Source organism: Pleurodeles waltl, chromosome 9 (assembly GCF_031143425.1).
Source record: "Pleurodeles waltl isolate 20211129_DDA chromosome 9, aPleWal1.hap1.20221129, whole genome shotgun sequence".
In the NCBI taxonomy this organism is placed as follows: domain Eukaryota; kingdom Metazoa; phylum Chordata; class Amphibia; order Caudata; family Salamandridae; genus Pleurodeles; species Pleurodeles waltl.
The window spans coordinates 803,163,558-803,188,468 of record NC_090448.1 but is presented as its reverse complement, the minus strand read 5'-3'; the positions used below and the strand labels follow the sequence as shown (position 1 = coordinate 803,188,468).

Here is a 24,911-nt window from a genome sequence, read left to right as displayed (position 1 = left end):
TAGAATGTCGTCAATGTATCTCCCCCAATAGAGAATGTGTTGGGTGATGTGTGCCGGGCACTTGGACCATAAGTGAATCTTTTCAAATTGGCCCATGTACAAATTGGCATATGACGGAGAGAATTTTGCACCCATCGCTACCCCCTGGCATTGACGATACCAGTTGCCATTGTGTAGGAACACATTATTCTCAAGTACCAAGCGCGTAAGATCAAGGAGCATAAGTGTGTGCTCATAGAGGGTAGCATCACGTGAGCTGAGAGTCAGTGAGAGCATCTCTAGACCCCTTTCAAGGGGGATCGAGGTGTACAGAGAGCTAACATCAAGGCTGACAAACATGCAATCATCAGTCCATTCAATGTCTTCAAGTTGACACAGTAGATCCCTGGTGTCCTGAATGTAAGAGGGAAGATTACGAACCATGTGTTGAAGAAAGGAGTCAATGTATTCAGAGATGTGTTCTGTAGGAGAGCCAATCCCTGAAATGATAGGCCTGCCTGGTGGAAAGCTGCCTTGTTTGTGTACCTTGGGTAGGATGTAAATACAAGGTGCTCGGGGTGCTGCAACATATAAGTACCTATATTCAAGATCAGATAAGAGACAAATATTTTTCCAATGGGGCAGTTTGTTCTCAATTAGTGTGGTGATGCCAGGAAGAGGGTTAGACTGAATTGCAATGTAAGCTTGTGTGTCTTCAAGTTGTCTGTTGATTTCCAAAAGGTCGTCAGATCTATCCATGACTACCACGTTGCCCCCTTTGTCAGCTTCTTTGATTATTAAGTCTGTGCGTTTGGAAAGTCCCTGTAAGGCCAGGATTTCTTTCTGAGTCAGATTGTTATTGTGTCTGCGCGTCTGTGTCCCAAGTTTGTCCTCGAGCTGAAAAAGGTCGGTGCTAACCGCTTTATAGAAGACGTCAATGCAGTTATCGGGATGTAATGTCGGCACAAAAGTAGATTTGGGTTTGAGTCCACTGTCCAGATCTAGATTGGATGGAATATCGAGTTGGACTAGTAGTTCGTCCAGACACATGGGGGACAAGGAGGGGTTGTCAAGTGAAAGTACTGTCTGTATGTCTTGCAGATCCTTAATGGATCTGTTGCATGTCGGTGTTGGATTAGGTGAGTCCCTAGTGATTGCTGTTTTATTGTGGAAAAACTTCTTAAGTATGAGATTCCGTACAAATTTAAAGAGATCAATGTGTATATTGGTGTAGTTAGGCGTGGAAGTAGGACAAAAGCCCAATCCTTTTTTCAGAACATTTATTTCATGAGTAGACAAACAGGAGCTTGATAATCTGTACAGAGTTATCTAATGCGGTTGACGTAACCTGATCTGGTTTGTTACTCAAGATTTCTGAGTTCTCGAGGTGGAACGGGTTGTCACTCCCTCTCTTGTGTTTGTTGTTGTGTTTAATCCCTCCCCTACGGGTGTGTTTCTGTTTAGGCCTGGTCTGCTGAAATTCTGCCGTATCCCTTTTCTGTACCGACCTAGTTCCTCTAAAAAAGAGTTTGGTTGAACATTTCAAAGATATTTGATCTTGACAACCAGCAGTAATACCGCCATGTTTCAGGCCCTGTATGTACAATGGAAACTTTGCTCAAATGTTTAAAGGCAAAGAAGCTGTGAGGCCGGAACCTTTCATAGGTTCTCGAATTTCTATCGCCTCACATGAAATGCTCATATTAAAGCTTACAAAACAGTAATAATTACTTGTTTCTAATGGAAAGAGCAGCAAACGAGCTGCGAAAATACATAAGAATCTAGGAGAATAGTGGGTTTGCATTTGGTGGAAGGTTCTTGCCAGCACCACAGTAAGGTACAGATTACAACAACTTAGGGAACAAAATGTTAAGTAGCTGCCACTCACCCAGAAATACAACTAATGCACTTCAGAAGCAAGCTTTTTAAACACAACTATGAAGAACATGTGTCTGTTTAAATACACTATTTAAGTTCTTCTGCTCTATTTTGCAATTGGATGAATTTTAGAGTGAAATGATCAATAAGATTATGCCACTATAAGGTGCAGAGGACATCCGGACATATTTAACTTTAGTTTCATATTTAAAGTGTCTTTCATTCCTGTCCAGCCTGTACTTGTGTTCTACCAAATTCTGCCAGTTTATTCTTTAGAATGGCTCTGGTATAGTGGTGAAATAGGCATTTGTATAGTACTTCGATCCAGCTAATGTGGCCTTGACACTGGTTTTACTACGTCGATGTACAAGAGCTGATTTTAAAAACATTTTGTATTTTTTTCAAGGAAGAACTTTATCTATGCTCTGGAATTGTTTAATGAATGTAAATTCAATTTTAGGTAGACTGAGAACGGTGAAGGCGCTTTGCAGTGCACATGTAATTGACAAGAAAAGTGTATGCTGTCTGGCTACTGTATGCCTGTAACTATACATGCAGTTCTCACTGTTTAGTTGAAGTACTCCCGGCATCACTCGACGAGGACATGGGAAATGTTATGTACCCACTGTTCTTCCCTTCTGTTCCAAATGTCAACTTCAGCATAGTTGTTTCTCATCTAAAATTATTTTGCTGTCATTCTTGTTATGCAAGGAGGCACAGAAGGAAGAAGCTGGAAGAGGGAATGGGAGTAGCAAAAAAGAAAAAAAAAGCATTGACAAGTCCAGTGGCTTTCATTTTTAGGTCAAGTGGGCAAGGCAGCAGCTCCGATGGTGGGGTGGGGAAAGTGGTATTCTATTGGTATTAGCATGGCAGATTTAAATTAGGATGCTGTAGGAGGCTGGCCTGGCTTGTAGTGGGTACCAATGGTACATATACCTAATGACGGGTCCAGGTATCCCTTATTAGTAGAGTGTAGTAATGTTCCAGCAGCTTAGGCTGATAGAGGTATCTATAGCAGAGCAGCCAAGGCTGAACTAGGAGACATGCAAAGCTCATGCAATACCACTTATATCATATAGGTACTATATCATAAGAAATACAATACTCATAGTTACTAAAAATAAAGGTACTTTATTTTTGTGACAATATGCCAAAAATATCTCAGAGGATATACTCCCTTAGGAGGTAAGTAACATACACTAAATATACACAACTAACCAAATCAGGTAAGTAAAACAGTCAGAAAATAGTGCAAACACTATAGAATACAATAGGATGCAATAGGCCTAGGGGCAACACAAACCATATACCAAGAAAGTGGAATGTGAGCCACAAATAAACCCCTAGGCTTGTGTAGTGTGTAGAGGGTCGTTGGGAGTGTAAGAAAACACTAAGGGTGTGAAGGAGAGCCCACCCCAAGACCCTGGAAAGTAGGAGTAAAATACTACTATTTCCCCAGAAACACTGTAAAGGCGTGATAAAGGACTTTGCAAGGACCACAACAGACTGCACTGAAGACGGATTCCTGGACCTGAAGATCTGCAAAGGAAGGGGACTAAGTCCAAGAGTTGCTAAATTGTCCAGGGGGGATGGATAGGTGTCCACTAGACCCCGGCTGAAGGTGCAAAATGGCTGCCTCTGGTTGGAAGAAGCTTCAGGTTTTGCAACAACGAAAGGAGGTGGGAAGTTCTTCTTCGTGCAGAAGATGTCCCACGGCATGCTGGAGGATGCAGAGTTGTTTCCTTGGCAAAATGCCGCAAACAGGCCTTGCTAGCTGCAAGAGTCATAGTTGGAGAAAAAGGGTGCTGCCTAAGGCCCAGGAAGGACCAGAATGTCACCACTTGTGAGAGGAGACAGGCACCTTCTAAGATGAAGACCAGTTCTCTGAGACTACTCTCCTGGCAACAAGCGTGCTCCTTGGAACACAGGTGGTGAACCCCCGCAACACAGACTGTACTAAGGTCCTGTTGTCCAAATTTAGAGAAGGTAAGAGCTTGCCTTTCCCGTTTGCGACAGTACCCCTGTGCACCGTGTCATCTTCATCTCTTGAGGCCTCTGTGCACTATTAGCAAGATTCCTTCGTGCACAGCCTGGCCCACGTCCCCTGCACTATATTCTGCAACGCTCAAATCGCTGAGTTGTTCTCCAGCAGCGTGGGACCTTCTTTTGTAGTGCTACAGCAACCGCAATTTTCACTTTTCACCTTCTTTGTCCCCGTGTCCTGGGACCTCTGTTTTTTCTGCCTGGTCATCTGTGGGTTCCCTCCAGTGTTGGGAGCCCCCTCTGCCTCCTCAGTCCTAGCTGACGCCCCCAGGTCCCTCCTGTGTCCAGGCAGCGCCATTTTTATGCAATCCACAACATTGCTTGAACCAAGGCTTGTTGGATGAATCCAGCGCTGCAACTCACCTGCTTCCAAAGTCTCCACGTGGGACAACGTTTGCATCATGCAGGAACCCGCAGCCATCTTTTTTGGTGCTTTTCTGCAGACTTCTTCCACTGGGAGAATCCTCTTTTGCACCATCTTCTAGGTTGGCAGGGGCTCTTGTCCTTCCTGGAATCTTCTGAGACTTCTGGACTTGGTCTCCTCTCTTTACAGGTCTTCAGGTCCAGGTATCCACCATTTGTTGTTTGCATTCTTGCTTGGTTCTGGCAATAAATCTAATCACGACTTGTAGTGTGTCCTGATGAAACTTGCAGTACTTTACTCATACTTTCCTGGGCTTTGGGATGGGGTATTTTACTCACCTTTGTTTATTTTTATACACTCCCAGCACCCCTCTATACACTTCAATTGCCTAGGGGGGAATTCGTGTTTCGCATTCCACTTTTTTAGTGTATGGTTTGTGTTGGCCCTAGGCCTATTGCATTCTATTGTATTTTCTACTGTTTGCACTATTCTATGACTATTTACTTACCTGATTTTGTTCTCTAGTGTATATACTGTGTATAATACTTACCTCCAGAAGGAGTATTGTCTCCAAGATATTTTTGGCCTTGTGTCACTAAAATAAAGTACCTTTATTTTTGGTAACACTGAGTATTGTCTTTTAATGTGTATAAGTACTGTGTAACTAAAGTGGTATTGCAGGAGCTTTGCATGTCTCCTAGTTCAGCCTAAACTGCTTTGCTACAGCTACATCTAGACAGCCTAAGCTGCTAGAACACTGCCTACATTTCACTAATAAGGGATAACAGGACCTGGTATAAGGTGTAAGTACCCAAGGTACCCACAACAAACCAGGCCAGCCTCCTACAGAAGAGGATTTGGACCCACCACCCCCAGATGATTTTTGTGGACCTGATGAAGACTCTGCTGACTTTTTATCTTTGTCCCCACCCTTGTCATGTGACTTACCATCCTTCTTGCTGTCCTTGTCACTCCTGTATGACCTTTTCGGTTCACCCTTGTTCTGACCCATTTGTCTGCCTTCCTTCCCAATTCTGAGGGACAGGTCAGATATGAGTACACAAGATAGCGGTGCAAAAAATCTTGTTCAGAATGGATGTATGTTGGAACAACGTCTGCCTTTCCCACACATGCCTTTACCATTCATGCCTTTACAACGAATTTAGTTTTCAAAGCATGTTTAGTAAAGTAACAAACATGGTAAATTTTCCCCTGCCCTGCCCCCTAAAACTGACATCATACTCCACCTGCCCAAGCCCTTAAAACTGCCCCTTCCAACCCTGGCTCAGAGCACTAACCCCCGGCCTACCCTTCCCTGTCTTAAAACCTGTCCCAAATGTTGCTAAAATCTACCCCGACCCCCCACCCTGCCCTAAACTCTAAAACCTACCCTGGCCTAAAAACGACCCCACCTGTCCTAAAAACTACTGCGACCCCCACCCTAAACTGTAAAACCTACCCTGGCCTAAAAAATACCCTTCCCTAGCCTAAAAACTACTCCCACCCTCGCCCGAAACCTAAAACATACCCTGCCCCGTCCTAAAAACTAAACCCACCCCTGCCCTAAACCCTAAAATCTTCCCCGTCTTTAATCCTACCCCACCCTGTCTTAAAAACTACCAACCCCCTGCTCTAAACCCTAAAACCTAACCTGCCCTGTCTAAAAACTACACCTCCCCACCCAAACCCTAAAGGCTACCCTGTCCTAAAACCTACCTTACCCTGTCCTAAAAACTACCCGGCCCCTGCCACCCCACCCTAGTCCCTAAAACCTACCCTGTCCTAAAAACTACCCCAACCCCCTACCTTCACCCTAAACCCTAAAAGCTACCTTGCCCTGTCCCAAAACCCTAAAACCTACACTGCCCTGTCCTAAAAACTACCCCAACCCAACCCCACTCTAAACCCTAAAACCTACCCTGTCCTAAAACCTACCCCACCCTGTCCTAAAAACTACCCCATATCCCTGCTCCACCCTGAATCCTAAAACCTACCCCAACCTGTCCTAAAAACTACCGACCCGCCTTCACCCTAAAACCTAAAACCTACCATTCCCCTGTCCTAAAACCTACCCCGCTCTGTCCTAAAAACTACCCGACCCCTGCTCTAAACCCTGAAACCTACCCTGTACTAAAACCTACATCGCTCTGTCCTAAAAACGACCCTACCCCACTCTAAACTGTAAAACCTTCCCTGTCCTAAAACCTACCGTGCGCTGTCCTAAAAGCTACCCCATCTCCGCCCCACCCTGAATCCTACAACCTACCCCACCCTGTCCTAAAAACTACCCGACCCCCGCCTTCACCCTAAACCCTAAAACCTACCCTTTCCCTGTCCTAAAACCTACCCCGCTCTGTCCTAAAAACTACAGGACCACCGCTCTAAAACCCTAAAACCTACTCTGTCCTAAAACCTACCCCAACCTGTCCTAAAAACTACCCCGCCTTCACCCTAAAACGTACCCTACTCCTGTCCTAAAACCTACCCAGCGCTGTGCTAAAAACAACCCCAACCCCCCACCCCACCCCACCCTAAACCCTAAAACCTTCCCTGTCCTAAAGCCTACCCCACCCTGACCTAAAAACGACCTTACCCCATTCCCTAAAACCTACACTCCCCTGTCCTTAAAACTACCCCAACCCCCGCCCCACCCTAAGCTCAAAAACCTACCCTGCCCTGTCGTAAAACCTACCCCACTCTGTCCTAAAAACGACCCAACCCGCTCTAAACCCTAAAAACCTTCCCTGTCCTAAAACCTACACTACCCTGACCTAAAAACTATCCTGTCCCCCGCCCCACCCTGAATCCTAACACTTACCCCTCCCTTTCCTAAAAAACTACCCTGATCCCCGCCTACACCCTAAACCCAACCCTTCCCTGTCCTAAAACCTACCCCATTCTGTCCTAAAAACGACCTGATCCCCCGCTCCAAACCCTAAAACCTACCCTGTCCTAAAACCTACCCCACCTTGTCCTAAAAACGACCCGGCCCCGGCCCCACCCTGAATCCTAAAACCTACCCTACCCTGTCCTAAAAATGACCCTGACCCCACCTTCACCCTAAACCTACCCTTCCCCTGTCCTAAAACCTACCTCGCCATGTCCTAAAAACTACCTGACCCCTGCTCTAAACCCTAAAACCTACCCTGTCCAAAAACCTATCCCACCCTGTCCTAAAAACTACCCCGACCCTCGCCTTCACCCTAAAGCCTACCCTACTCTTGTCCTAAAACCTACCCCGTGCTGCCCTAAAAACTACCCTGACCCTCTGCCCTGAAACCTACCCTGTCCTAAAACCTACCCTGCCCTGTCCTAAAAACGACCCGACTCCCTGCCCTAAAACCTACACTGTCCTGTCCTAAAAACTACCCCGACCCCCCGCCCCACCCTAAACCCTAAAACCTACCCTGCCCTGTCCTAAAACCTATCCCACCCTGTGCTAAAAACTACCCGACCCCCACCTTCACCCTAAAACCTACCCTACTCCAATCCTAAAACCTACCCCTTGCTGTCCTAAAAACTACCCTGACCACTGCCCTAAAACCTTCCCTGTCCTAAAACCTACCATGCCCTGTCCTAAAAACTGCCCGACCCCCTGCCCTCATTCCCTACACTGTCCTGTCTAAAAACGACCCCGACCCCTGCCCCACCCTAAAATTCTAAAACCTACCCTGTTCTGTCCTAAAACCAACCCCGCTCTGTCCTAAAAACTAACCGACCCCGCTCTAAACCGTAAAATCTACGCTGTCCTAAAACCTACCCCACCCTGTCCTAAAAACTACTCCGTTCCCCCGCCCCACCCTGAATCCTAAAACCTACCCCACCCTGTCCTAAAAACTACCCTGACTCCCGCCTTCACCCTAAACCCTAAAACCTACCCTTCCCCTGTCCTAAAACCTACCTCGTTCTGTCCTAAAAACTACCCGATCACTGCTCTAAACCCTAAAACCTACCCTGTCCTAAAAACTACCCCATCCATCCGCCCGCCCTGAACCCTGCCCTGCCCTGTCCTAAAACTACCCTGATCCCCCACCCTGTGCTAAAAAATTACCACAACCCTCCCTCCCCAACCCAGGTGCCACTTACCTCTCTCCTCTGGTCGCTGCTCCTTCCAGCTTGCTTCCTTCCTTCCACCCGACTGCTCTCTCTACCGTTACCACGCATATGCATGGTAAACGCATGTGTAGTAAATGTATATGCGTGGTAACGGCAGCGTGGTCAATGGATATTGTTGCATTGACTGCGTTATTAGTGCTGTTTCCCGTTCAGAATATGCTCTCTCAAGATTAGATATAAACTTTCATAATCAGACACCTTGCTGCCATGCAACCAACCCTCTAAGGCCTTCACTGAACAGTCTACAAAATGTATCCAATCCTGTGAAAACTCTTTTCTAGTTTCTCTTAGCTTAATCCTATATTGTTCAGTGGTTAAGCCAAATCCATCCAAGAGTGCAGTTTTCAGAACATTGTAATTGCCTGAGTCATCTTCTCTAACAGTAAGGAGTCTATCGCTCCCCTTGCCAGAGAAAGACAACCACAGGATAGCAGCCCTCTGTACCTGAGGGACCCTCTGCACCTTACAGGGCCATTCAAGTGCAGCAAACCATTTGTAAATGTCATCCCCGTCCTTGTAAGGGGGTACAATCTTGTGCAGGTTTCTAGGATCAAATGTGTTTTCTCTGATACTGGAACTTCTGAAACTACTGCTGCTGCTGCTGCCTCCATAGGGAATTAACCCAAACACAGCTGTAACTCGAGCGAATTTGAGACCCATTCCAGTTCAAAGGCTTGTTTTCTTAGCATACTTTGCAGAGTATCCCCAGCCAGGCAGTCAGCAGCTTCATATCAACACAGCATGTCTGTACACATCCGCAACTTGAAATCCTCCTCAGCCGCTTCTGCTCTTTACTCCCAACCATCCCCCCAGGCAAAATCTCTCACAAGAATCTCACATGTCCTCCGCCCCTCCGCCTCAGGGAGCAGTTCTAACTAAACAGCAGCTAAACTCCATCTAGAAGCTTTTAGTGCTGCTGCTGCCCACTATTTGGCAACCACTGACCAAGAAAATGTCTTGCGTGATGGAGCCATCAACATTTCAAAGATATTTAATTTTGACAACCAGCAGCATTACCACCATGTTTCAGAGCCTGTATGTACAATGGTAACTTTGCTCAATTGTTTAAAGGCAAAGAAGCCGTGAGGCCAGAACCTTTCATAGGTTCTCGAATTTCTATCGCCTCACATGAAATGCTCATATTAAAGCTTACAAAACAGTTTTAATTACTTGTTTCTAATGGAAAGAGCAGCAAATGAGTTGCGAAAATACATAAGAATCTGGAAGAATAGTGGGCTCGCATTTGGTGGGAGGTTCTTGCCAGCACCACGTAAGATACAGAATACAACACCTTAGGGAACAAAATGTTAACTAGCTGCCACTCACCCAGAAATACAACTAATGCACTTCCAAAGCAAGCTATTTAAACACAACTATGAAGAACATGTGTCTGTTTAAATACACTTTTTAAGTTCTTCCGCTTTATTTTGCAATTGGATAAATTTGAGTGTGAAATGATCAATAAGATTATATGCCACTATAAGGTGCAGAGAACATCCGGACATATTTAACTTTAGTTTCATATTTAAAGTGTCTTTCATTCCTGCCCATTCGGTACTTGTGTTTTACCAAATTCTGCCAGTTTGTTCTTTAGAATGGCTCTCGTATAGAGGTGAAATAGGCATTAGTATAGTACTTTGATACAGCTAATGTGGCCTTGACACTGGTTTTACTACGTCGATGTACAAGAGCTGATTTTAAAAATGTTTTTTCTTTTTTTAAAGGAAGAATTTTATCTATGCTCTGGAATTGTTTAATGAATGTAAATGCCGTTTTATGTAGACTGAGAACCGGAAAGGCGCTTTGCAGTGTACACATAATTGACAAGAAAAGTATATGCTGTCTGGCTACTGTATGCCTGTAATTATACATGCAGTTCTCAATGTTCAGTTGAAGTACTCCCGGCATCACTCAACGAGGACATGGAAAATTCTATGTACCCATTGTGCTTCCCTTCTGTTCCAAATGTCAACTTCAGCATAGTTGTTTCTCATCTAAAAATAATTTGCTGTCATTCTGGTTATGCAAGGAGGCACAGAAGGAAGAAGCTGGAAGAGGGAATGGGAGTTGCAAAAAAGAAGAAATAAAATGCATTGACAAGTCCAGTGGCTTTCATTTTTAAGTCAAGTAAGCAAGCCCACAGCTCTGATGGTGGGGTGGGGAAAGTGGTATTCTATTGGAATTAGCATGGCAGATTTAAATTAGGATGCTGTAGGAGGTTGTAGTGGGTACCAATGGCACTTATACCTTATGACAGGTCCAGTTATCCCTTATTAGTAGAGTGTGTGTAGGAAAGTACCATCTTGCCTGGCATGTTACCCCCATTTTTCACTGTATATATGTTGTTTTAGTTGTATGTGTCACTGGGACCCTGGTAACCCAGGGCCCCAGTGCTCATAAGTGTTGTGAATGTGTTACCTGTGTAGTGACTAACTGTCTCACTGAGGCTCTGCTAATCAGAACCTCAGTGGTTATGCTCTCTCATTTCTTTCCAAATTGTCACTAACAGGCTAGTGACCATTTTTACCAATTTACATTGGCTTACTGGAACACCCCTATAATTCCCTAGTATATGGTACTGAGGTACCCAGGGTATTGGGGTTCCAGGAGATCCCTATGGGCTGCAGCATTTCTTTTGCCACCCATAGGGAGCTCTGACAATTCTTACACAGGCCTGCCACTGCAGCCTGAGTGAAATAACGTCCACGTTATTTCACAGCCATTTTACACTGCACTTAAGTAACTTATAAGTCACCTATATGTCTAACCTTTACCTGGTAAAGGTTAGGTGCAAAGTTACTTAGTGTGTGGGCACCCTGGCACTAGCCAAGGTGCCCCCACATTGTTCAGAGCCAATTCCCTGAACTTTGTGAGTGCGGGGACACCATTACACGCGTGCACTACATATAGGTCACTACCTATATGTAGCTTCACAATGGTAACTCCGAATATGGCCATGTAACATGTCTATGATCATGGAATTGCCCCCTCTATGCCATCCTGGCATAGTTGGCACAATCCCATGATCCCAGTGGTCTGTAGCACAGACCCTGGTACTGCCAAACTGCCCTTCCTGGGGTTTCACTGCAGCTGCTGCTGCTGCCAACCCCTCAGACAGGCAGCTGCCCTCCTGGGGTCCAGCCAGGCCTGGCCCAAGATGGCAGAACAAAGAACTTCCTCTGAGAGAGGGTGTGACACCCTCTCCCTTTGGAAAATGGTGTGAAGGCAGGGGAGGAGTAGCCTCCCCCAGCCTCTGGAAATGCTTTGTTGGGCACAGAGGTGCCCAATTCTGCATAAGCCAGTCTACACCGGTTCAGGGACCCCTTAGCCCCTGCTCTGGCGCGAAACTGGACAAAGGAAAGGGGAGTGACCACTCCCCTGACCTGCACCTCCCCTGGGAGGTGTCCAGAGCTCCTCCAGTGTGCTCCAGACCTCTGCCATCTTGGAAACAGAGGTGCTGCTGGCACACTGGACTGCTCTGAGTGGCCAGTGCCACCAGGTGACGTCAGAGACTCCTGCTGATAGGCTCCTTCAGGTGTTAGTAGCCTATCCTCTCTCCTAGGTAGCCAAACCCTCTTTTCTGGCTATTTAGGGTCTCTGTCTCTGGGGAAACTGCAGATAACGAATGCATGAGCTCAGCCGAGTTCCTCTGCATCTCTCTCTTCACCTTCTGATAAGGAATCGACCGCTGACCGCACTGGAAGCCTGCAAACCTGCAACATAGTAGCAAAGACGACTACTGCAACTCTGTAACGCTGATCCTGCCGCCTTCTCGACTGTTTTCCTGCTTGTGCATGCTGTGGGGGTAGCCTGCCTCCTCTCTGCACCAGAAGCTCCGAAGAAATCTCCAGTGGGTCGACGGAATCTTCCCCCTGCAACCGCAGGCACCAAAAAGCTGCATTACCGGTCCCTTGGGTCTCCTCTCAGCATGACGAGCGAGGTCCCTTGAATCCAGCGACTCTGTCCAAGTGACCCCCACAGTCCAGTGACTCTTCAGCCCAAGTTTGGTGGAGGTAAGTCCTTGCCTCACCTCGCTGGGCTGCATTGCTGGGAACCGCGACTTTGCAGCTACTCCGGCCCCTGTGCACTTCCGGCAGAAATCCTTTGTGCACAGCCAAGCCTGGGTCCACGGCACTCTAACCTGCATTGCACGACTTTCTAAGTTGGTCTCCGGCGATGTGGGACTCCTTTGTGCAACTTCGGCGAGCACCGTTTCACGCATCCTCGTAGTGCCTGTTTCTGGCACTTCTCCGGGTGCTACCTGCTTCAGTGAGGGCTCTTTGTGTTGCTCGACTTCCCCTCTCTCTTCAGGTCCAATTTGCGACCTCCTGGTCCCTCCTGGGCCCAAGCAGCGTCCAAAAACGCCAAACGCACGATTTGCGACTAGCAAGGCTTGTTGCCGTCCTTTCGGCGGGAAAACACTTCTGCACGACTCTCCACGGCGAGAGGGATCCGTCCACCAAAGGGGAAGTCTCTAGCCCTTTTCGTTCCTTCAGAAACCTCAGCTTCTTCTGTCCAGTCGAAGCTTCTTTGCACCCGCAGCTGGCATTTCCTGGGCATCTGCCCATCTCCGACTTGCTTGTGACTTTTGGACTTGGTCCCCTTGTTCCACAAGTACCCTAGATTGGAAATCCACAGTTGTTGCATTGCTGGTTTGTGTCTTTCCTGCATTATTCCTCTAACACGACTACTTTGTCCTTAGGGGAACTTTAGTGCACTTTGCACTCACTTTTCAGGGTCTTGGGGAGGGTTATTTTTCTAACTCTCCCTATTTTCTAATAGTCCCAGCGACCCTCTACAAGGTCACATAGGTTTGGGATCCATTCGTGGTTCGCATTCCACTTTTGGAGTATATGGTTTGTGTTGCCCCTATCCCTATGTTTCCCCATTGCATCCTATTGTAACTATACATTGTTTGCACTGTTTTCTAAGACTATACTGCATATTTTTGCTATTGTGTATATATATCTTGTGTATATTTCCTATCCTCTCACTGAGGGTACACTCTAAGATACTTTGGCATATTGTCATAAAAATAAAGTACCTTTATTTTTAGTATAACTGTGTATTGTGTTTTCTTATGATATTGTGCATATGACACTAAGTGGTACTGTGGTAGCTTCACACGTCTCCTAGTTCAGCCTAAGCTGCTCTGCTAAGCTACCATTATCTATCAGCCTAAGCTGCTAGACACCCTATACACTAATAAGGGATAACTGGGCCTGGTGCAAGGTGCAAGTACCCCTTGGTACTCACTACAAGCCAGTCCAGCCTCCTACAGTGAGGTAATGTTCTAGCAGCTTAGGCTGATAGAGGTAGCTATAGCAGAGCAGCCAAGGCTGAACTAGGAGACATGAAAAGCTCAAGCAACACCACTTATGCAATATAGGTACCATATCATAAGAAAGACAATACTCACAGTTACTAAAAATAAAGGTACTTTATTTTAGTGACAATGTGCCAAAAATATCTCAGAGGATATACTCCCTTAGGAGGTAAGTAATATACACAAAATATACACAGCAAACCAAACCAGGTAAGTAAAACAGTCAGAAAATAGTGCAAACACTGTAGAATACAATAGGATGCAATAGGCCTAGGGGCAACACAACCATATACGAAGAAAGTGGAATGAGAACCACGAATGGACCCCTAAGCTTGTGTAGTGTGTAGAAGGTCGCTGGGAGTGTAAGAAAACACTAAGGGTGTAAAGGAGACCCCACCCCAAGACCCTGGAAAGTCGGAGTAAAGTACTACTATTTCCCCAGAAACACTCTAAAGGCGTGATAAAGGATTTTGCAAGGACCATAACAGACTGCAAAGCACTGAAGATGGATTCCTGGACCTGAAGACCTGCAAAGGATGGGGACCCAAGTCCAAGAGTTGCTAAAGTGTCCGGGGGGGCAGGAGCCCACTAAACCCCAGATGAAGGTGCAAAATGGCTGCCTCTGGTTGAAAGAAGCTCCAGGTTTTGCAACAGCGAATGGAGGTGGGAAATTCTTCTTCATGCAGAAGATGTCGCACGGCGTGCTGGAGGATGCATAGTTGTTTCCTTGGCAAAATACTGCAAACAAGCCTTGCTAGCTGCAAGAGTTGCGGTTGAACAAAAAGGGTGGTGCCTGGGCCCGGAAGGACCAGGATGTCGCCACTTGGGGGAGAAGACAGAGGGGGGCCCTCAGCAATGTAGAGAGCCCTCAGACAGGAAGGAAGCACCTGCAGAAGTCCTTGAACAAAGGTTCAAGAAGTCTGAACATAGCGGTCATCTCAACACTGCAAAAGAAGGTCCCACGACACCAGAGATCAACTCAGGGAGCTGAGCATCACAGGACGGAGTGCTGGGTACCTTGGCTCGGCTGTACATGCAGGATTTCATGGAAATGTGCACAGAAGCCCTTGTAGCTGCAGATCACACGGTGCACAGGATTACTGTCTGGGGAGGGGAGGCAAGGACTTACCTCCTCCAAATTTGGACAGTTCGACCACTGGCCAGTCTGGGTCACTTGGGTCCACCACCTGTGTTCCAGGGGCCATGCTCGTCAGGATGAGAGGGGACCCAGAGTACCAGTGAAGCTGAAGTTTGGTGCCTCCTGGAGCATGGGGAAGATTCAGTCGACCCACAGGAGATTTCTTTGTGGCTTCCAGTACAGGGTGAAGGCAGGCAGCCCCCAGAGCATGCACCACCAGGAAACAGTCGAGAAAGCCAGCAGGATTAGGTGCTACAATGTCGCTGGTAGTCTTCTGGCTACTTTGTTGCAGTTTTGCAGGTGTCCTGGAACAGTCAGCGGTTGATCCTTGGCTGAAGTTGAAGAGAGATGTGCGGAGGAACCCTGATGAATTCTTGCAAGTCGTAATCTGAGGAAAAGCCCACTGGAGAGACCCTAAAAAGCCCTCAGAGGAGTATTGGCCACCTAGTCAGGTGTGCACCTATCACGAGGGGTCTCTGACAGAAATGGGGGTAACATGCCAAGAAAGATGGTACTTTCTTACAGGGATTGACACAGACAAAAAAGGACAGGAGAAGGGGCTTCACAACAAACCCCGTTGGGTAGACAGGAGGAGCAGTTACAGCACAGTAGAGCTTGGAGAGCAGAAGGGAGTGGCAGCAAAACGGATCATGGAGAATAGGAGGGAGGGGATAAGACCACGGAACTTGGACAGGCATGGGGGAGGAGACAGGGACAGGTGGCAGTTATCTGACAATGATAGGCAGGTGGGAGAGGCAGAGGCAGCTCAATAGAACACTCAGACTAGATAGAAGGGGCAGTGGCAGGTCCATAGAGCATGATGTACAAAAAAGTAGGAAGCAGGGGCAAGCACACAGACATCAGAGGGCATGGGGAAGGAGGGCTGGGGCAGCCAGCTAAGCACAGAGACTAAGCAGGACGGCAATGATGGAGTGTAGAATTGAGCAATGGAGGGCTAGTGGACTGGGCAGGGACATCAAGCAGTTGTAGTAAATTGGACCACGCAGGGCAGGAGCCAGTGGGCTGGTGCTTGGTCTCAGACAAGAGACGGAAGAGAGGAGGTGGATGGGGCAGCAAGCTAACTGTTCATGGCAGTCAGGAAGGGCAGTGGCAGAGCAATGGCTACACAGGGCTGCAATGTGGGAGCAGGGGAATGGACTTGGTAAATGGATGGCAAGGGGGACCAAGAGCAAGAAGCTAGGGTGGGGGCAGTACAATGCCAGGCCCTGTATCTAATCCCCCTCTCCACTGTGCATTGTAATGACCACTTTACTTAAGATTAAAAAACATAGAAAATCGACCGATAGTGTTATTTCAAGCAACTATAACTCATGCCCTAAGGTAACTATAACTCGTGCCCTCGCCATGCACTGCTAATTACCCCAGATATTACATCACTGATGACTTCTTCTATGGCATCATTGATAATGTTGCAGTAAACTTATTGATGAGAAAACTGTGCATGGCCCAAGTTATAGTTACCTTAGGGCATGAGTTATAGTTACTTGAAATAACTGTAACAGCTGAATTTATATAGTTTTGTGTGTGTAAAATCTGAACCTAACTACAATGTCCCTGTAATCTTTGTTTTTGTAGTGTATATATATATATATATATATATATATATATATATATATATATATAATAATATATATATACATACACACACATATATATTTACCTTTGCATTAAACCTTAGAAATTCACGTAAAACAGTTGAAAATGGAAAAAGTGCTGAACTTCAGAGGATGCAGATTTTGTATTCCCCCTCCTACTTAAGCATAAATACCCAAAGTATAGGATTTGTGGGTGGGGTTACATTTACTATTCTCACTCCAATGTGAGCAAAAGCTGGGGAAAGTGTTGCACTTTCTAGAGGTTACATATACTATTCACATTTCAACCTTAGCAACAATAGGAAACGTGTTGGACTTTGGAAGGTTAGATTTAGTATACTCATTCTAATCTGAAAAAATGTAGGAAAAATATTGGGCTTTGGATGAGTTAGATTTGCTGTTCCGACTCTTAAGTAAGTTAAAGTCATAACAGGTAAAGTGTTGCACTTTGGAGCGGTTAGATTTAGTATTTCCATTTCAATTCAAGGTACAGTAGGGAAAGTGTTGCTTGGAAGGGTTGGATTTACTATTCCTAGTCCAATGCAAGCAAAAGCAAGGAAGGTTTTGGACTCTGGCGGGGTTTATATATATCATACCTGTTCCTAAACCTTTTGATCTGTAGCGAAGTGATTGCAAGTTAGACTAATTCCACAGAGCATTTAGATAATTGACCTGTCGTCTGATGTGGTTGTCTTTTTTCCCTTTCATCAGGCAAACTGGAATGGGGCTCGGTGGCACCATGTCCCGCGGCGGCAGCATTGTGGCTCCACTTGTAATGATAACAAGTAAATACTTCAACTTTCTGCCTTCAATCCTATATGGGAGTGCTGCTTTTCTTTCAGGAATATCAGTGTGCTGCCTCCCTGAAACCCGCAACATACCTCTACCAGAGACAATGAAAGACGTAAAGAGGTATGTAGGATGGTAATCCTTTCTTTCTCTTATATTTCTGACATCTTACACCTAAGGTTTAATACATTTAAACTGCACAACACAAGCAATCTAATACGAATCTGCACTGATTTTGCAAACGCACGTTATTCACAGACTTTCAACTGAAACCACGAAAAACTGATGGTCCAAAATTAATTGGCCAGATTTCTCTGGAATTTTTTAATTTTAAACCCTGTGATAACATTACCCTCCTGACAATTCCCTTGATTTCAGATTCATGTAGGATCAATGTTATACTTCAGTAGAAAATGCATAACTGTCCATTATACAACCACCTACTACCATACTTTGCAATAATTTAAAGTGTTATTCTTCAATGAATTGTAATCTGGGGATTGATCATTCTCAGTGCAATTCCACAAACGTTGGAACTCCCTGCACTTCCACATATGGAAAATACAAGACCTGCGTGCTTTCACTAATATCATAAAAATAGGGAACGCAGTAACATGGTGGTCCGCTAGATGCGCATACTGCGGTCTCTGCCCTTCGCTCACTTGCCGCCGGCTCTCTCACCTCGGGGATGGCCTCTCGCCTGCACCTGTTTTTTGCCTGAAACGCCCGCCCTGGATGGGTGTCCCAAGGCAAGGGGATCCCTCCAGGTGGGCTGAGACCCTGACGTGTTGCTCCTCATGCTCCCATCGCGCTAGCTCCGGGCTACTTGGTCGATCCGCCGTAACAGAGGGGCGGCGGCGAGGTTGAGCTTCCAGGGAGGCTGGTGCAGAGTCAGCACAGGCTTGTTCCTGACTCTGCCTTGGCTGGAACAGGACTTACGAGGGGAGCTGGTTCCAGAGCCCCCCCTACCTAGTGACTTTAGCAAGGATACTCAGGATTATTCCTATACACGTCAGGCTACCCTGCTTGAGTATTTCAGCATGACCCCCAGGCGCCCATCGGGGCCTAGGGCCAGGACACAGCAGCAGGGGCAGAAATTACCTCCATCTAAGCCCGGTTTGGATCACCCAGGCCCCCTATTAGCCTCAACTATCGTCTGGTACAGGGACAAGGAATAAGCATGTCGCTAAAGGTAAGTCCCCAAATATACCATTATTACCACCAATATTTTGCGAAGGAGGGGCACTTTTCCAAAATTACCAAGCCCCATTGACGAAAAACACTGCAAGACTCACTACTAGGAGAGTTAAAATCACTCCCTCGCTTAGGTCTTTTTTAAGGTAGAACACCATTCCAATCCCCCTATTCAACAGAGTGTGCCTACCTCCCTAGTAAACATGGATGCCAACATGGCAGGAGCATCACCCACCCCGTCGGACTCACTACATAGTTCTGTTACTCAGGATATAGGACAAGGTATAGTTGGGGGGGGTCTCTATATTACTGTGGGAGGCGGAGATTGTACGAAGAAGCATAACCTACACGGATTCTCTACTTCAGTCATCATTGCAAGAAAGGAGAGACAAATTTGCTTTATCTGAATCTAACCAAGCTAAAATTCAGGGGGTTTGCGATGGTCTTGATGCAAAAATTACCAATTTGACGGGAGAGATTATGGGCTACTGAGTCCACTATTGGTGTATTACAGGCAAAAGTGGAGTCCAACAGTCATGAAGTCCAAGCCTTAAAACAAAGCGAGAAAGATCTGAGAGATAAATTAGAATCTTTGGAGAATCACTGCAGGCGGAACAACCTCAGATTCTTGAATATCCCAGAAGGTGTGGAATGGGACAAAATTAAAGGTGTCATAATAGCCTTGATTAAAGAACATATCCCAACGGAAGCCTCCATAGACCTGGACTTGGAAATAGTCCATCGGGACCACTTTAAGAGAAACCCTAACACGGATAAGCCCAGAAAAGTGCTAGTTAATTTTGCCTCATACCAAGTGAAGGAGAATATTCTTACAGATGCTCTCAAAGTTCAGGGCTTCAAGCATGAGGGTTGGACCTCAATAAGATCCTACATGTCCAGGGTAACGCAAGATCGATGATGGGAGCTGGGGAAGTGCATGCAGGAGCTTAAGACCCTGGGCGCTACTCTACAATTGAGGTTTCCTGCCACCCTGAGGGTAATGTGGAGAAATAAAATGTACAATATGAGAGGTCCCCAAGAAGCTATGGCACTAATTGAACAGATAAAAGGGGAGAGCTAGCGGGCTGCGGAGCGGCGGGGCTTAAGGGAAGGATGAACTACGCAATATGGTTCAAAGGAGGGTTCCTAGGGAAGGTCGAGGGAAGGGTAATTTTGGGGTATCACGTTGTAAAATGACTTAGTTAAAGTTTCACTGGGTGGGGTCCTTACGCTTATATATTAGTTTTGGGCTGGACAGGAGACAGCTACCTGGATTAGAACAGGATGATGGGCCCAGCGTCACTTTTAAACTTAAAATCCTTACTTGGAATGTAAATGGTCTTAGAGTAAGCAGTAGAAGAAGGAGAATTCTTTAATTCTTAAGATTATCTGACCGCCAGATCATCCTCCTACAAGAGTCCCACTTAAGATATGAGGAGTGAATGAATATCCTTAAGACTCAAAGATGGATCACTCAGTTTGCGTGCACTAATCAATCTTGCAACGTGAAAGGGGTGGCAATTATTGTAAAGAACAAGGTTTGAGGTCACCTGACAGATGTAAGTGCTGACCCTAGGGGGATATGAGTGTTGGCAAACATTAAGCTACAAGGGGTCGAATGCACCTTGGTCTCTTATTATGGGCCTAACGTGGATGACCCTGACCCACTTAGGGATCTCTATGAGCAGTAGTCTGGAAGAGCTAAGAATCTGATAATAGTTGGGGAGGACTTTAATGTTTTGCTCAACACCATTCTAGATAGGTTCACCCCCAGACCAACTGTCAGCACAATCAATATGAGAAATTGTCTGCATAACATAATGAAGAATGTCGGCTTGATTGACCCTTGGCGAATTAGAATGGGGCAGGCCAAGGAGTTCACCTTCAAGAAAAAAAATATGGTTACGCTTCTAGAATTTACTTTTTTCTGATAGATGCAAGACTTCGAAATAACTTAGTGGAAGCCTCTCACCAGCCGAGTCATCTCTCAGACCACTCACCCGTGCAGCTGGTCAAAACTTTTTCTGGTGCTTGTGCATGTTCCAAATGGAAACTGGATAGGTCTCTCCTGGGGGAGGAAGAGCTCATACTAAAGTTGAAAAGGGATTCTAAGGATTTCTTTGAGATCAATATAGGCTCACATCGATAACCACAGTTTGGGAAGCATATAAGGCCTTCATTTGTGGGAAAATGATTAGTTATGCTGCCTACAGAGCTAAGAGAACTAAAGCCACAGTAGACTCTGGAGGGTAAACTTTGCAATTTGCAAGCCCAGATGGATATCTCTCAGGATGCAGCAACACAAATTGATTTACAGAACCCAATTCAGGAAGTTAAAAACTCACTTGAGGTCTTCTTGGAATCAATTGTGAAGAGTAAATGGAAAGCCAGTAAACTGGCGCACTTTGAGTACAGCGAGGAGTGAGGAAGGTTACTAGCCTGGAAAAGCAGGTCTGACAATGTTAGGAATACTATTAAAGGTATAATGATAGACGAGTTGGGCAGAACTTCCTCAGATGATCAAGATATTGCAGGAGAGTTTGTTTAGTTTTTCTCGGAACTATACAGGGAAGATACAGTGGCCTCGAAAGAGGTGACTGATAATTGGTTGAGGGGAGATATCCCCCCTAGGCTAAAACCAGATAAGAACCAGACTGTCAATCAATGTTTTCATTCCAGCGAAGTGGATAATGTTATTGCAGGGTTGAAAAATGGGAAGGCTCCGGGCCCAGACGGAATACCAGCTGAAGTATACAGGCCCGTATTTATACTCCGTTTGCGCCGAATTAGCGTCGTTTTTTTCGACGCAAATTCGGCGCAAAACTAACGCCATATTTATACTTTGGCGTTAGACGCGTCTAGCGCCAAAGTATGGGCAAATAGCGTCATTTTTTTGCGTGAACGCCTTCCTTGCGTTAATGAGATGCAAGGAAGGCGTTCCCATCTAAAAAAATGACGGCGACGCAAATGCGTCGTATTTATACTCCCGGGCAAAAATCACGCCCGGGAGTTGGCGGGTCAAAAACCCCCGCATTTGCGCCACTATTTAACGCCTGGGTCAGGGTAGGCGTTAAGGGGCCTGTGGGCTCAAAATGAGCCCACAGGTGCCCTCCCCTGCCCCCAGGGACACCCCTGCCACCCCTGCCCACCCCAGGAGGATACCCAAGGATGGAGGGACCCACCCCAGGGACATTCAGGTAAGTTCAGGTAAGTATAATTTCTTATATTTTTTAATTTATTTTGGTGGCATAGGGGGGCCTTCTTTGTGCCCCCCTACATGCCACTATGCCCAATGACCATGCCCAGGGGACATAAGTCCCCTGGGCATGGCCATTGGGCAAGGGGGCATGACTCCTGTCTTTACTAAGACAGGAGTCATTTAAATGGCGTCTGGGCGTCGAAAAAAATGGCGCAAATCGGGTTGAGGCGATTTTTTTGCCTCAACCTGACTTGCCCCATTTTAAGACGCCCTAACGCCATTTTCCCCCTACGCCGGCGCTGCCTGGTCTACGTGTTTTTTTTCCACGCACACCAGGCAGCGCCGGTCTGCTAGCGCCGGCTAACGCCATTCCATAAATACGGCGCCCGCATGGCGCTTCAGAATGGCGTTAGACGGCGCTAAATTTTTTGACGCTAAACTGCGTTAGCGCAGTTTAGAGTCAAAAAGTATAAATATGGGCCACAATCTCCTGAAAGAATACCTTGTGCCAGTTTTGACTCAGTTGATGAATTCAATATTTATAGAGTCTTTCCCAGTTGTGACCTCATGGAACAAAGCTATTATAACCTTAATAATAAAGCCACAGAAAGATTCTAGGAGATGTGATTCGTACAGACCCATTTTATTGCTTAATAATGATTATAACATTTTTGCACAATTAATTGCTAGGAGGATGGATAATGTGATTGGTGACTTGGTACACAACAATCAGAAAGGTTTCATGGGAAATTAGCACTTAGGGGATCTGACACATGATTTAGTTTCTGCAATTGATATCGCTACTATCACTAACATTCCTCTCACTATATTAACAATCGATGCCGCAAAGGCGTTTGATAAAGTAAGCTGACTTTTTCTGCAGGCAGCAATAGAACGCAACAACTTGGGAAATAATTTCCTTAAGGCAATTAAAGCTATCTATAAGGCACCTACAGCAAGGGTTTTGGTTAACCGTATTTTATCTCCACACTTTAAAATTGAACAAGGAACATGACAGGGATGTCCTCTTTCTCCTCTTCTTTTTAATTTATATATTGAACCTTTGGCTAGGAGAATTGGACTAGATCAGACAATAATACCCTTTCACCATCAATGCTGGGTTCTGAAGGAGGCCCTGTATGCAGATGATCTCCTGGTTTATACACAGAAGTCTCAAATTGCTTTTCCGCACTTTTTGAAATTATAGCTGGTTTTGGGGACATTTCTGGCAACTAAGCCAACATAGATAAATCTGAAGTAATGTCCTGGAATGGTCCACAAGGCAGTGTATTAGAGAAAAATGAAATTCGTTATCTAGGGGTAATAGTGGTCATCTGGGAGTCTCCATCGGAAGCAACAAATGCTAAGTTATCCAGGTTCAAATACATACAAATTAAAAGCTGGGTACAAGGAAAGCCTGAGGCCGGGCATTCCACGGGTGGGAAAGTGAAATCATTGGCTCCCAGAGATTAAAGAAAGAAGTTTTAAGGTGTTTAAGGTGTTTTTGGGTATTACCACAAGCCGAAGATGCCTCTCTTCCATTACCCGTAGAGGGGTGGAAATCTGACTTTCCTGCACTGGACCTCCCTCATTTTTGGCAGGCATCTATGAATACACTTTGGGCTGTGGTAAAATCCGCTCCCCTCCGGAGGAACCACCTGTTTACAGTGTACTGGGCTTATTGGACCCCCAGAAGGCTTGCTAGAATAGGATTCCAAAGGAAGAGTTACTGCCCGAAGTGAGATCTAGAGGGCGCAGACGATATCCATTTCTGGTGGCAGTGTCTGGGGATTCAAATATTCTGGGAAAAAGTGAGCAAGATGATTTTATCTATCATAAATAGACGAGCTGAGATAGCTCTACCATTAATTGTATTTGGACTATATGAGGGTGTTGAGAGGAATATGCACGATAAATTGGAGAGACCTCTGGCGCACCTTTTTTTTTTTAACTTGTTGCTGATAGCACGGCGGGAAATATGCACTAAGTGGATCTCCAGTCTCCCCCCCACCTATACTGATTGGCTATTGTCAGTGAAGAGAATCTTTGACCTAGACTGTAGTAATGGCTCGGTTAAGTGTCAGAGAATGTGCAAACCTTTTCTGGCCCTCTACAGAGCTAACTTTCTATAGCCCAGGGAGACTTAATCTGAATTAACTCTTGGTATTTGATTATGGTAAGAGTCCAATGATTAAGCACTAAGACGCAACAGAGAGGAGGTGGAGGTGTGGATCTGTTCTGACCCTCCGCCCTCATACCTCCTCTCCTCAGGTTGATGGAGGCTGCCTCTTTGGTGTCAATCTGTGGGTTAGGGATCTGACCAAAGTCGGGACACTTTATGGCTCCTGCTGTCTTTTGTTATAAGTGAGGACTCTAAAAAAAAAAGAATAAAAAAGATTATCATAAAAATTAAAGCGTCAGACGTTTACATAACCATTAACTACCTATAAGATCCACTCTACTTCTCCCTGATTAAAGCCCCAAACACAACACTCTACTCCCTAGTACAGCACATCAAACAACCTTAGCCTTAATGAATAAATGAGTGCTGGTTTCTTCCCTATGGAATGGCAAGCAATCTTGCCCTACACACAGAGGCCTTGATGGAAACAACTGGGAGGCATCCCCAGATGCCATTATTAATTGATCAAGTCCTACAACAAATTCTGCATAAAGTGTGCACTGCCCCTCTATAACAGTGACTCGCATTCTGTCAGAGACAAGATTCTTGTGCCATGAATTATGCCTAACTGATCCCATATAGTGCATACTTGTGACTTTTGGTTTCCAATTTCATCAAACAACCACTGGTATAAATACAACTGAGAGAAACTTGGGGGCAAATTTACAAGCCCCTTGCGCCAGTTAGCTCTGCCGTAGCATCATTTTATTTTGCTACAGCAGCGCTAAACAGGCCCTCACCCTGCGCTGTATTTACAAAGGTCCACAATGGTACCATTGGGCCACTTTGTAAACCCTTGCGCCACATTAAACCTGTGGCAGGTATAATGTATGCAAGGAAGAACTTCCCCCTCATGGAGGCCCAAAAAAATGGTGCAGTAAAATCTACGAGATTTCACTGCACCATTCTAGCGTCATTTTTTAACACATGCTCAGGGGAGGTGTTAAAGTGACACTAGTGCTTTATCTTAGAGGCCGCCCTGAACTTTGCTGGACTAGCGCCCACATTTTGGGCACTAGTCCAGTAAAGTGCGTTGTGCTAACGTACGCCATGGTGTACTAGTCCAGCAACTGCGTTGTGCTAACGT

At 45.8% G+C, this 24,911-nt stretch overlaps 1 protein-coding gene across 1 annotated transcript in view; it reads left to right on the top strand.

Annotated features, from left to right (window-relative positions):
• The window catches only part of LOC138260002 (solute carrier family 22 member 6-A-like), a 632,653-nt gene that overhangs the window by 529,665 nt on the left and 78,077 nt on the right, over positions 1-24,911 (top strand). Inside the window, exon 9 of the mRNA XM_069208049.1 lies at positions 17,172-17,372. Coding sequence (XP_069064150.1) covers positions 17,172-17,372 — 201 coding nt within the window. The remainder of the gene's footprint in view (positions 1-17,171; positions 17,373-24,911) is intronic.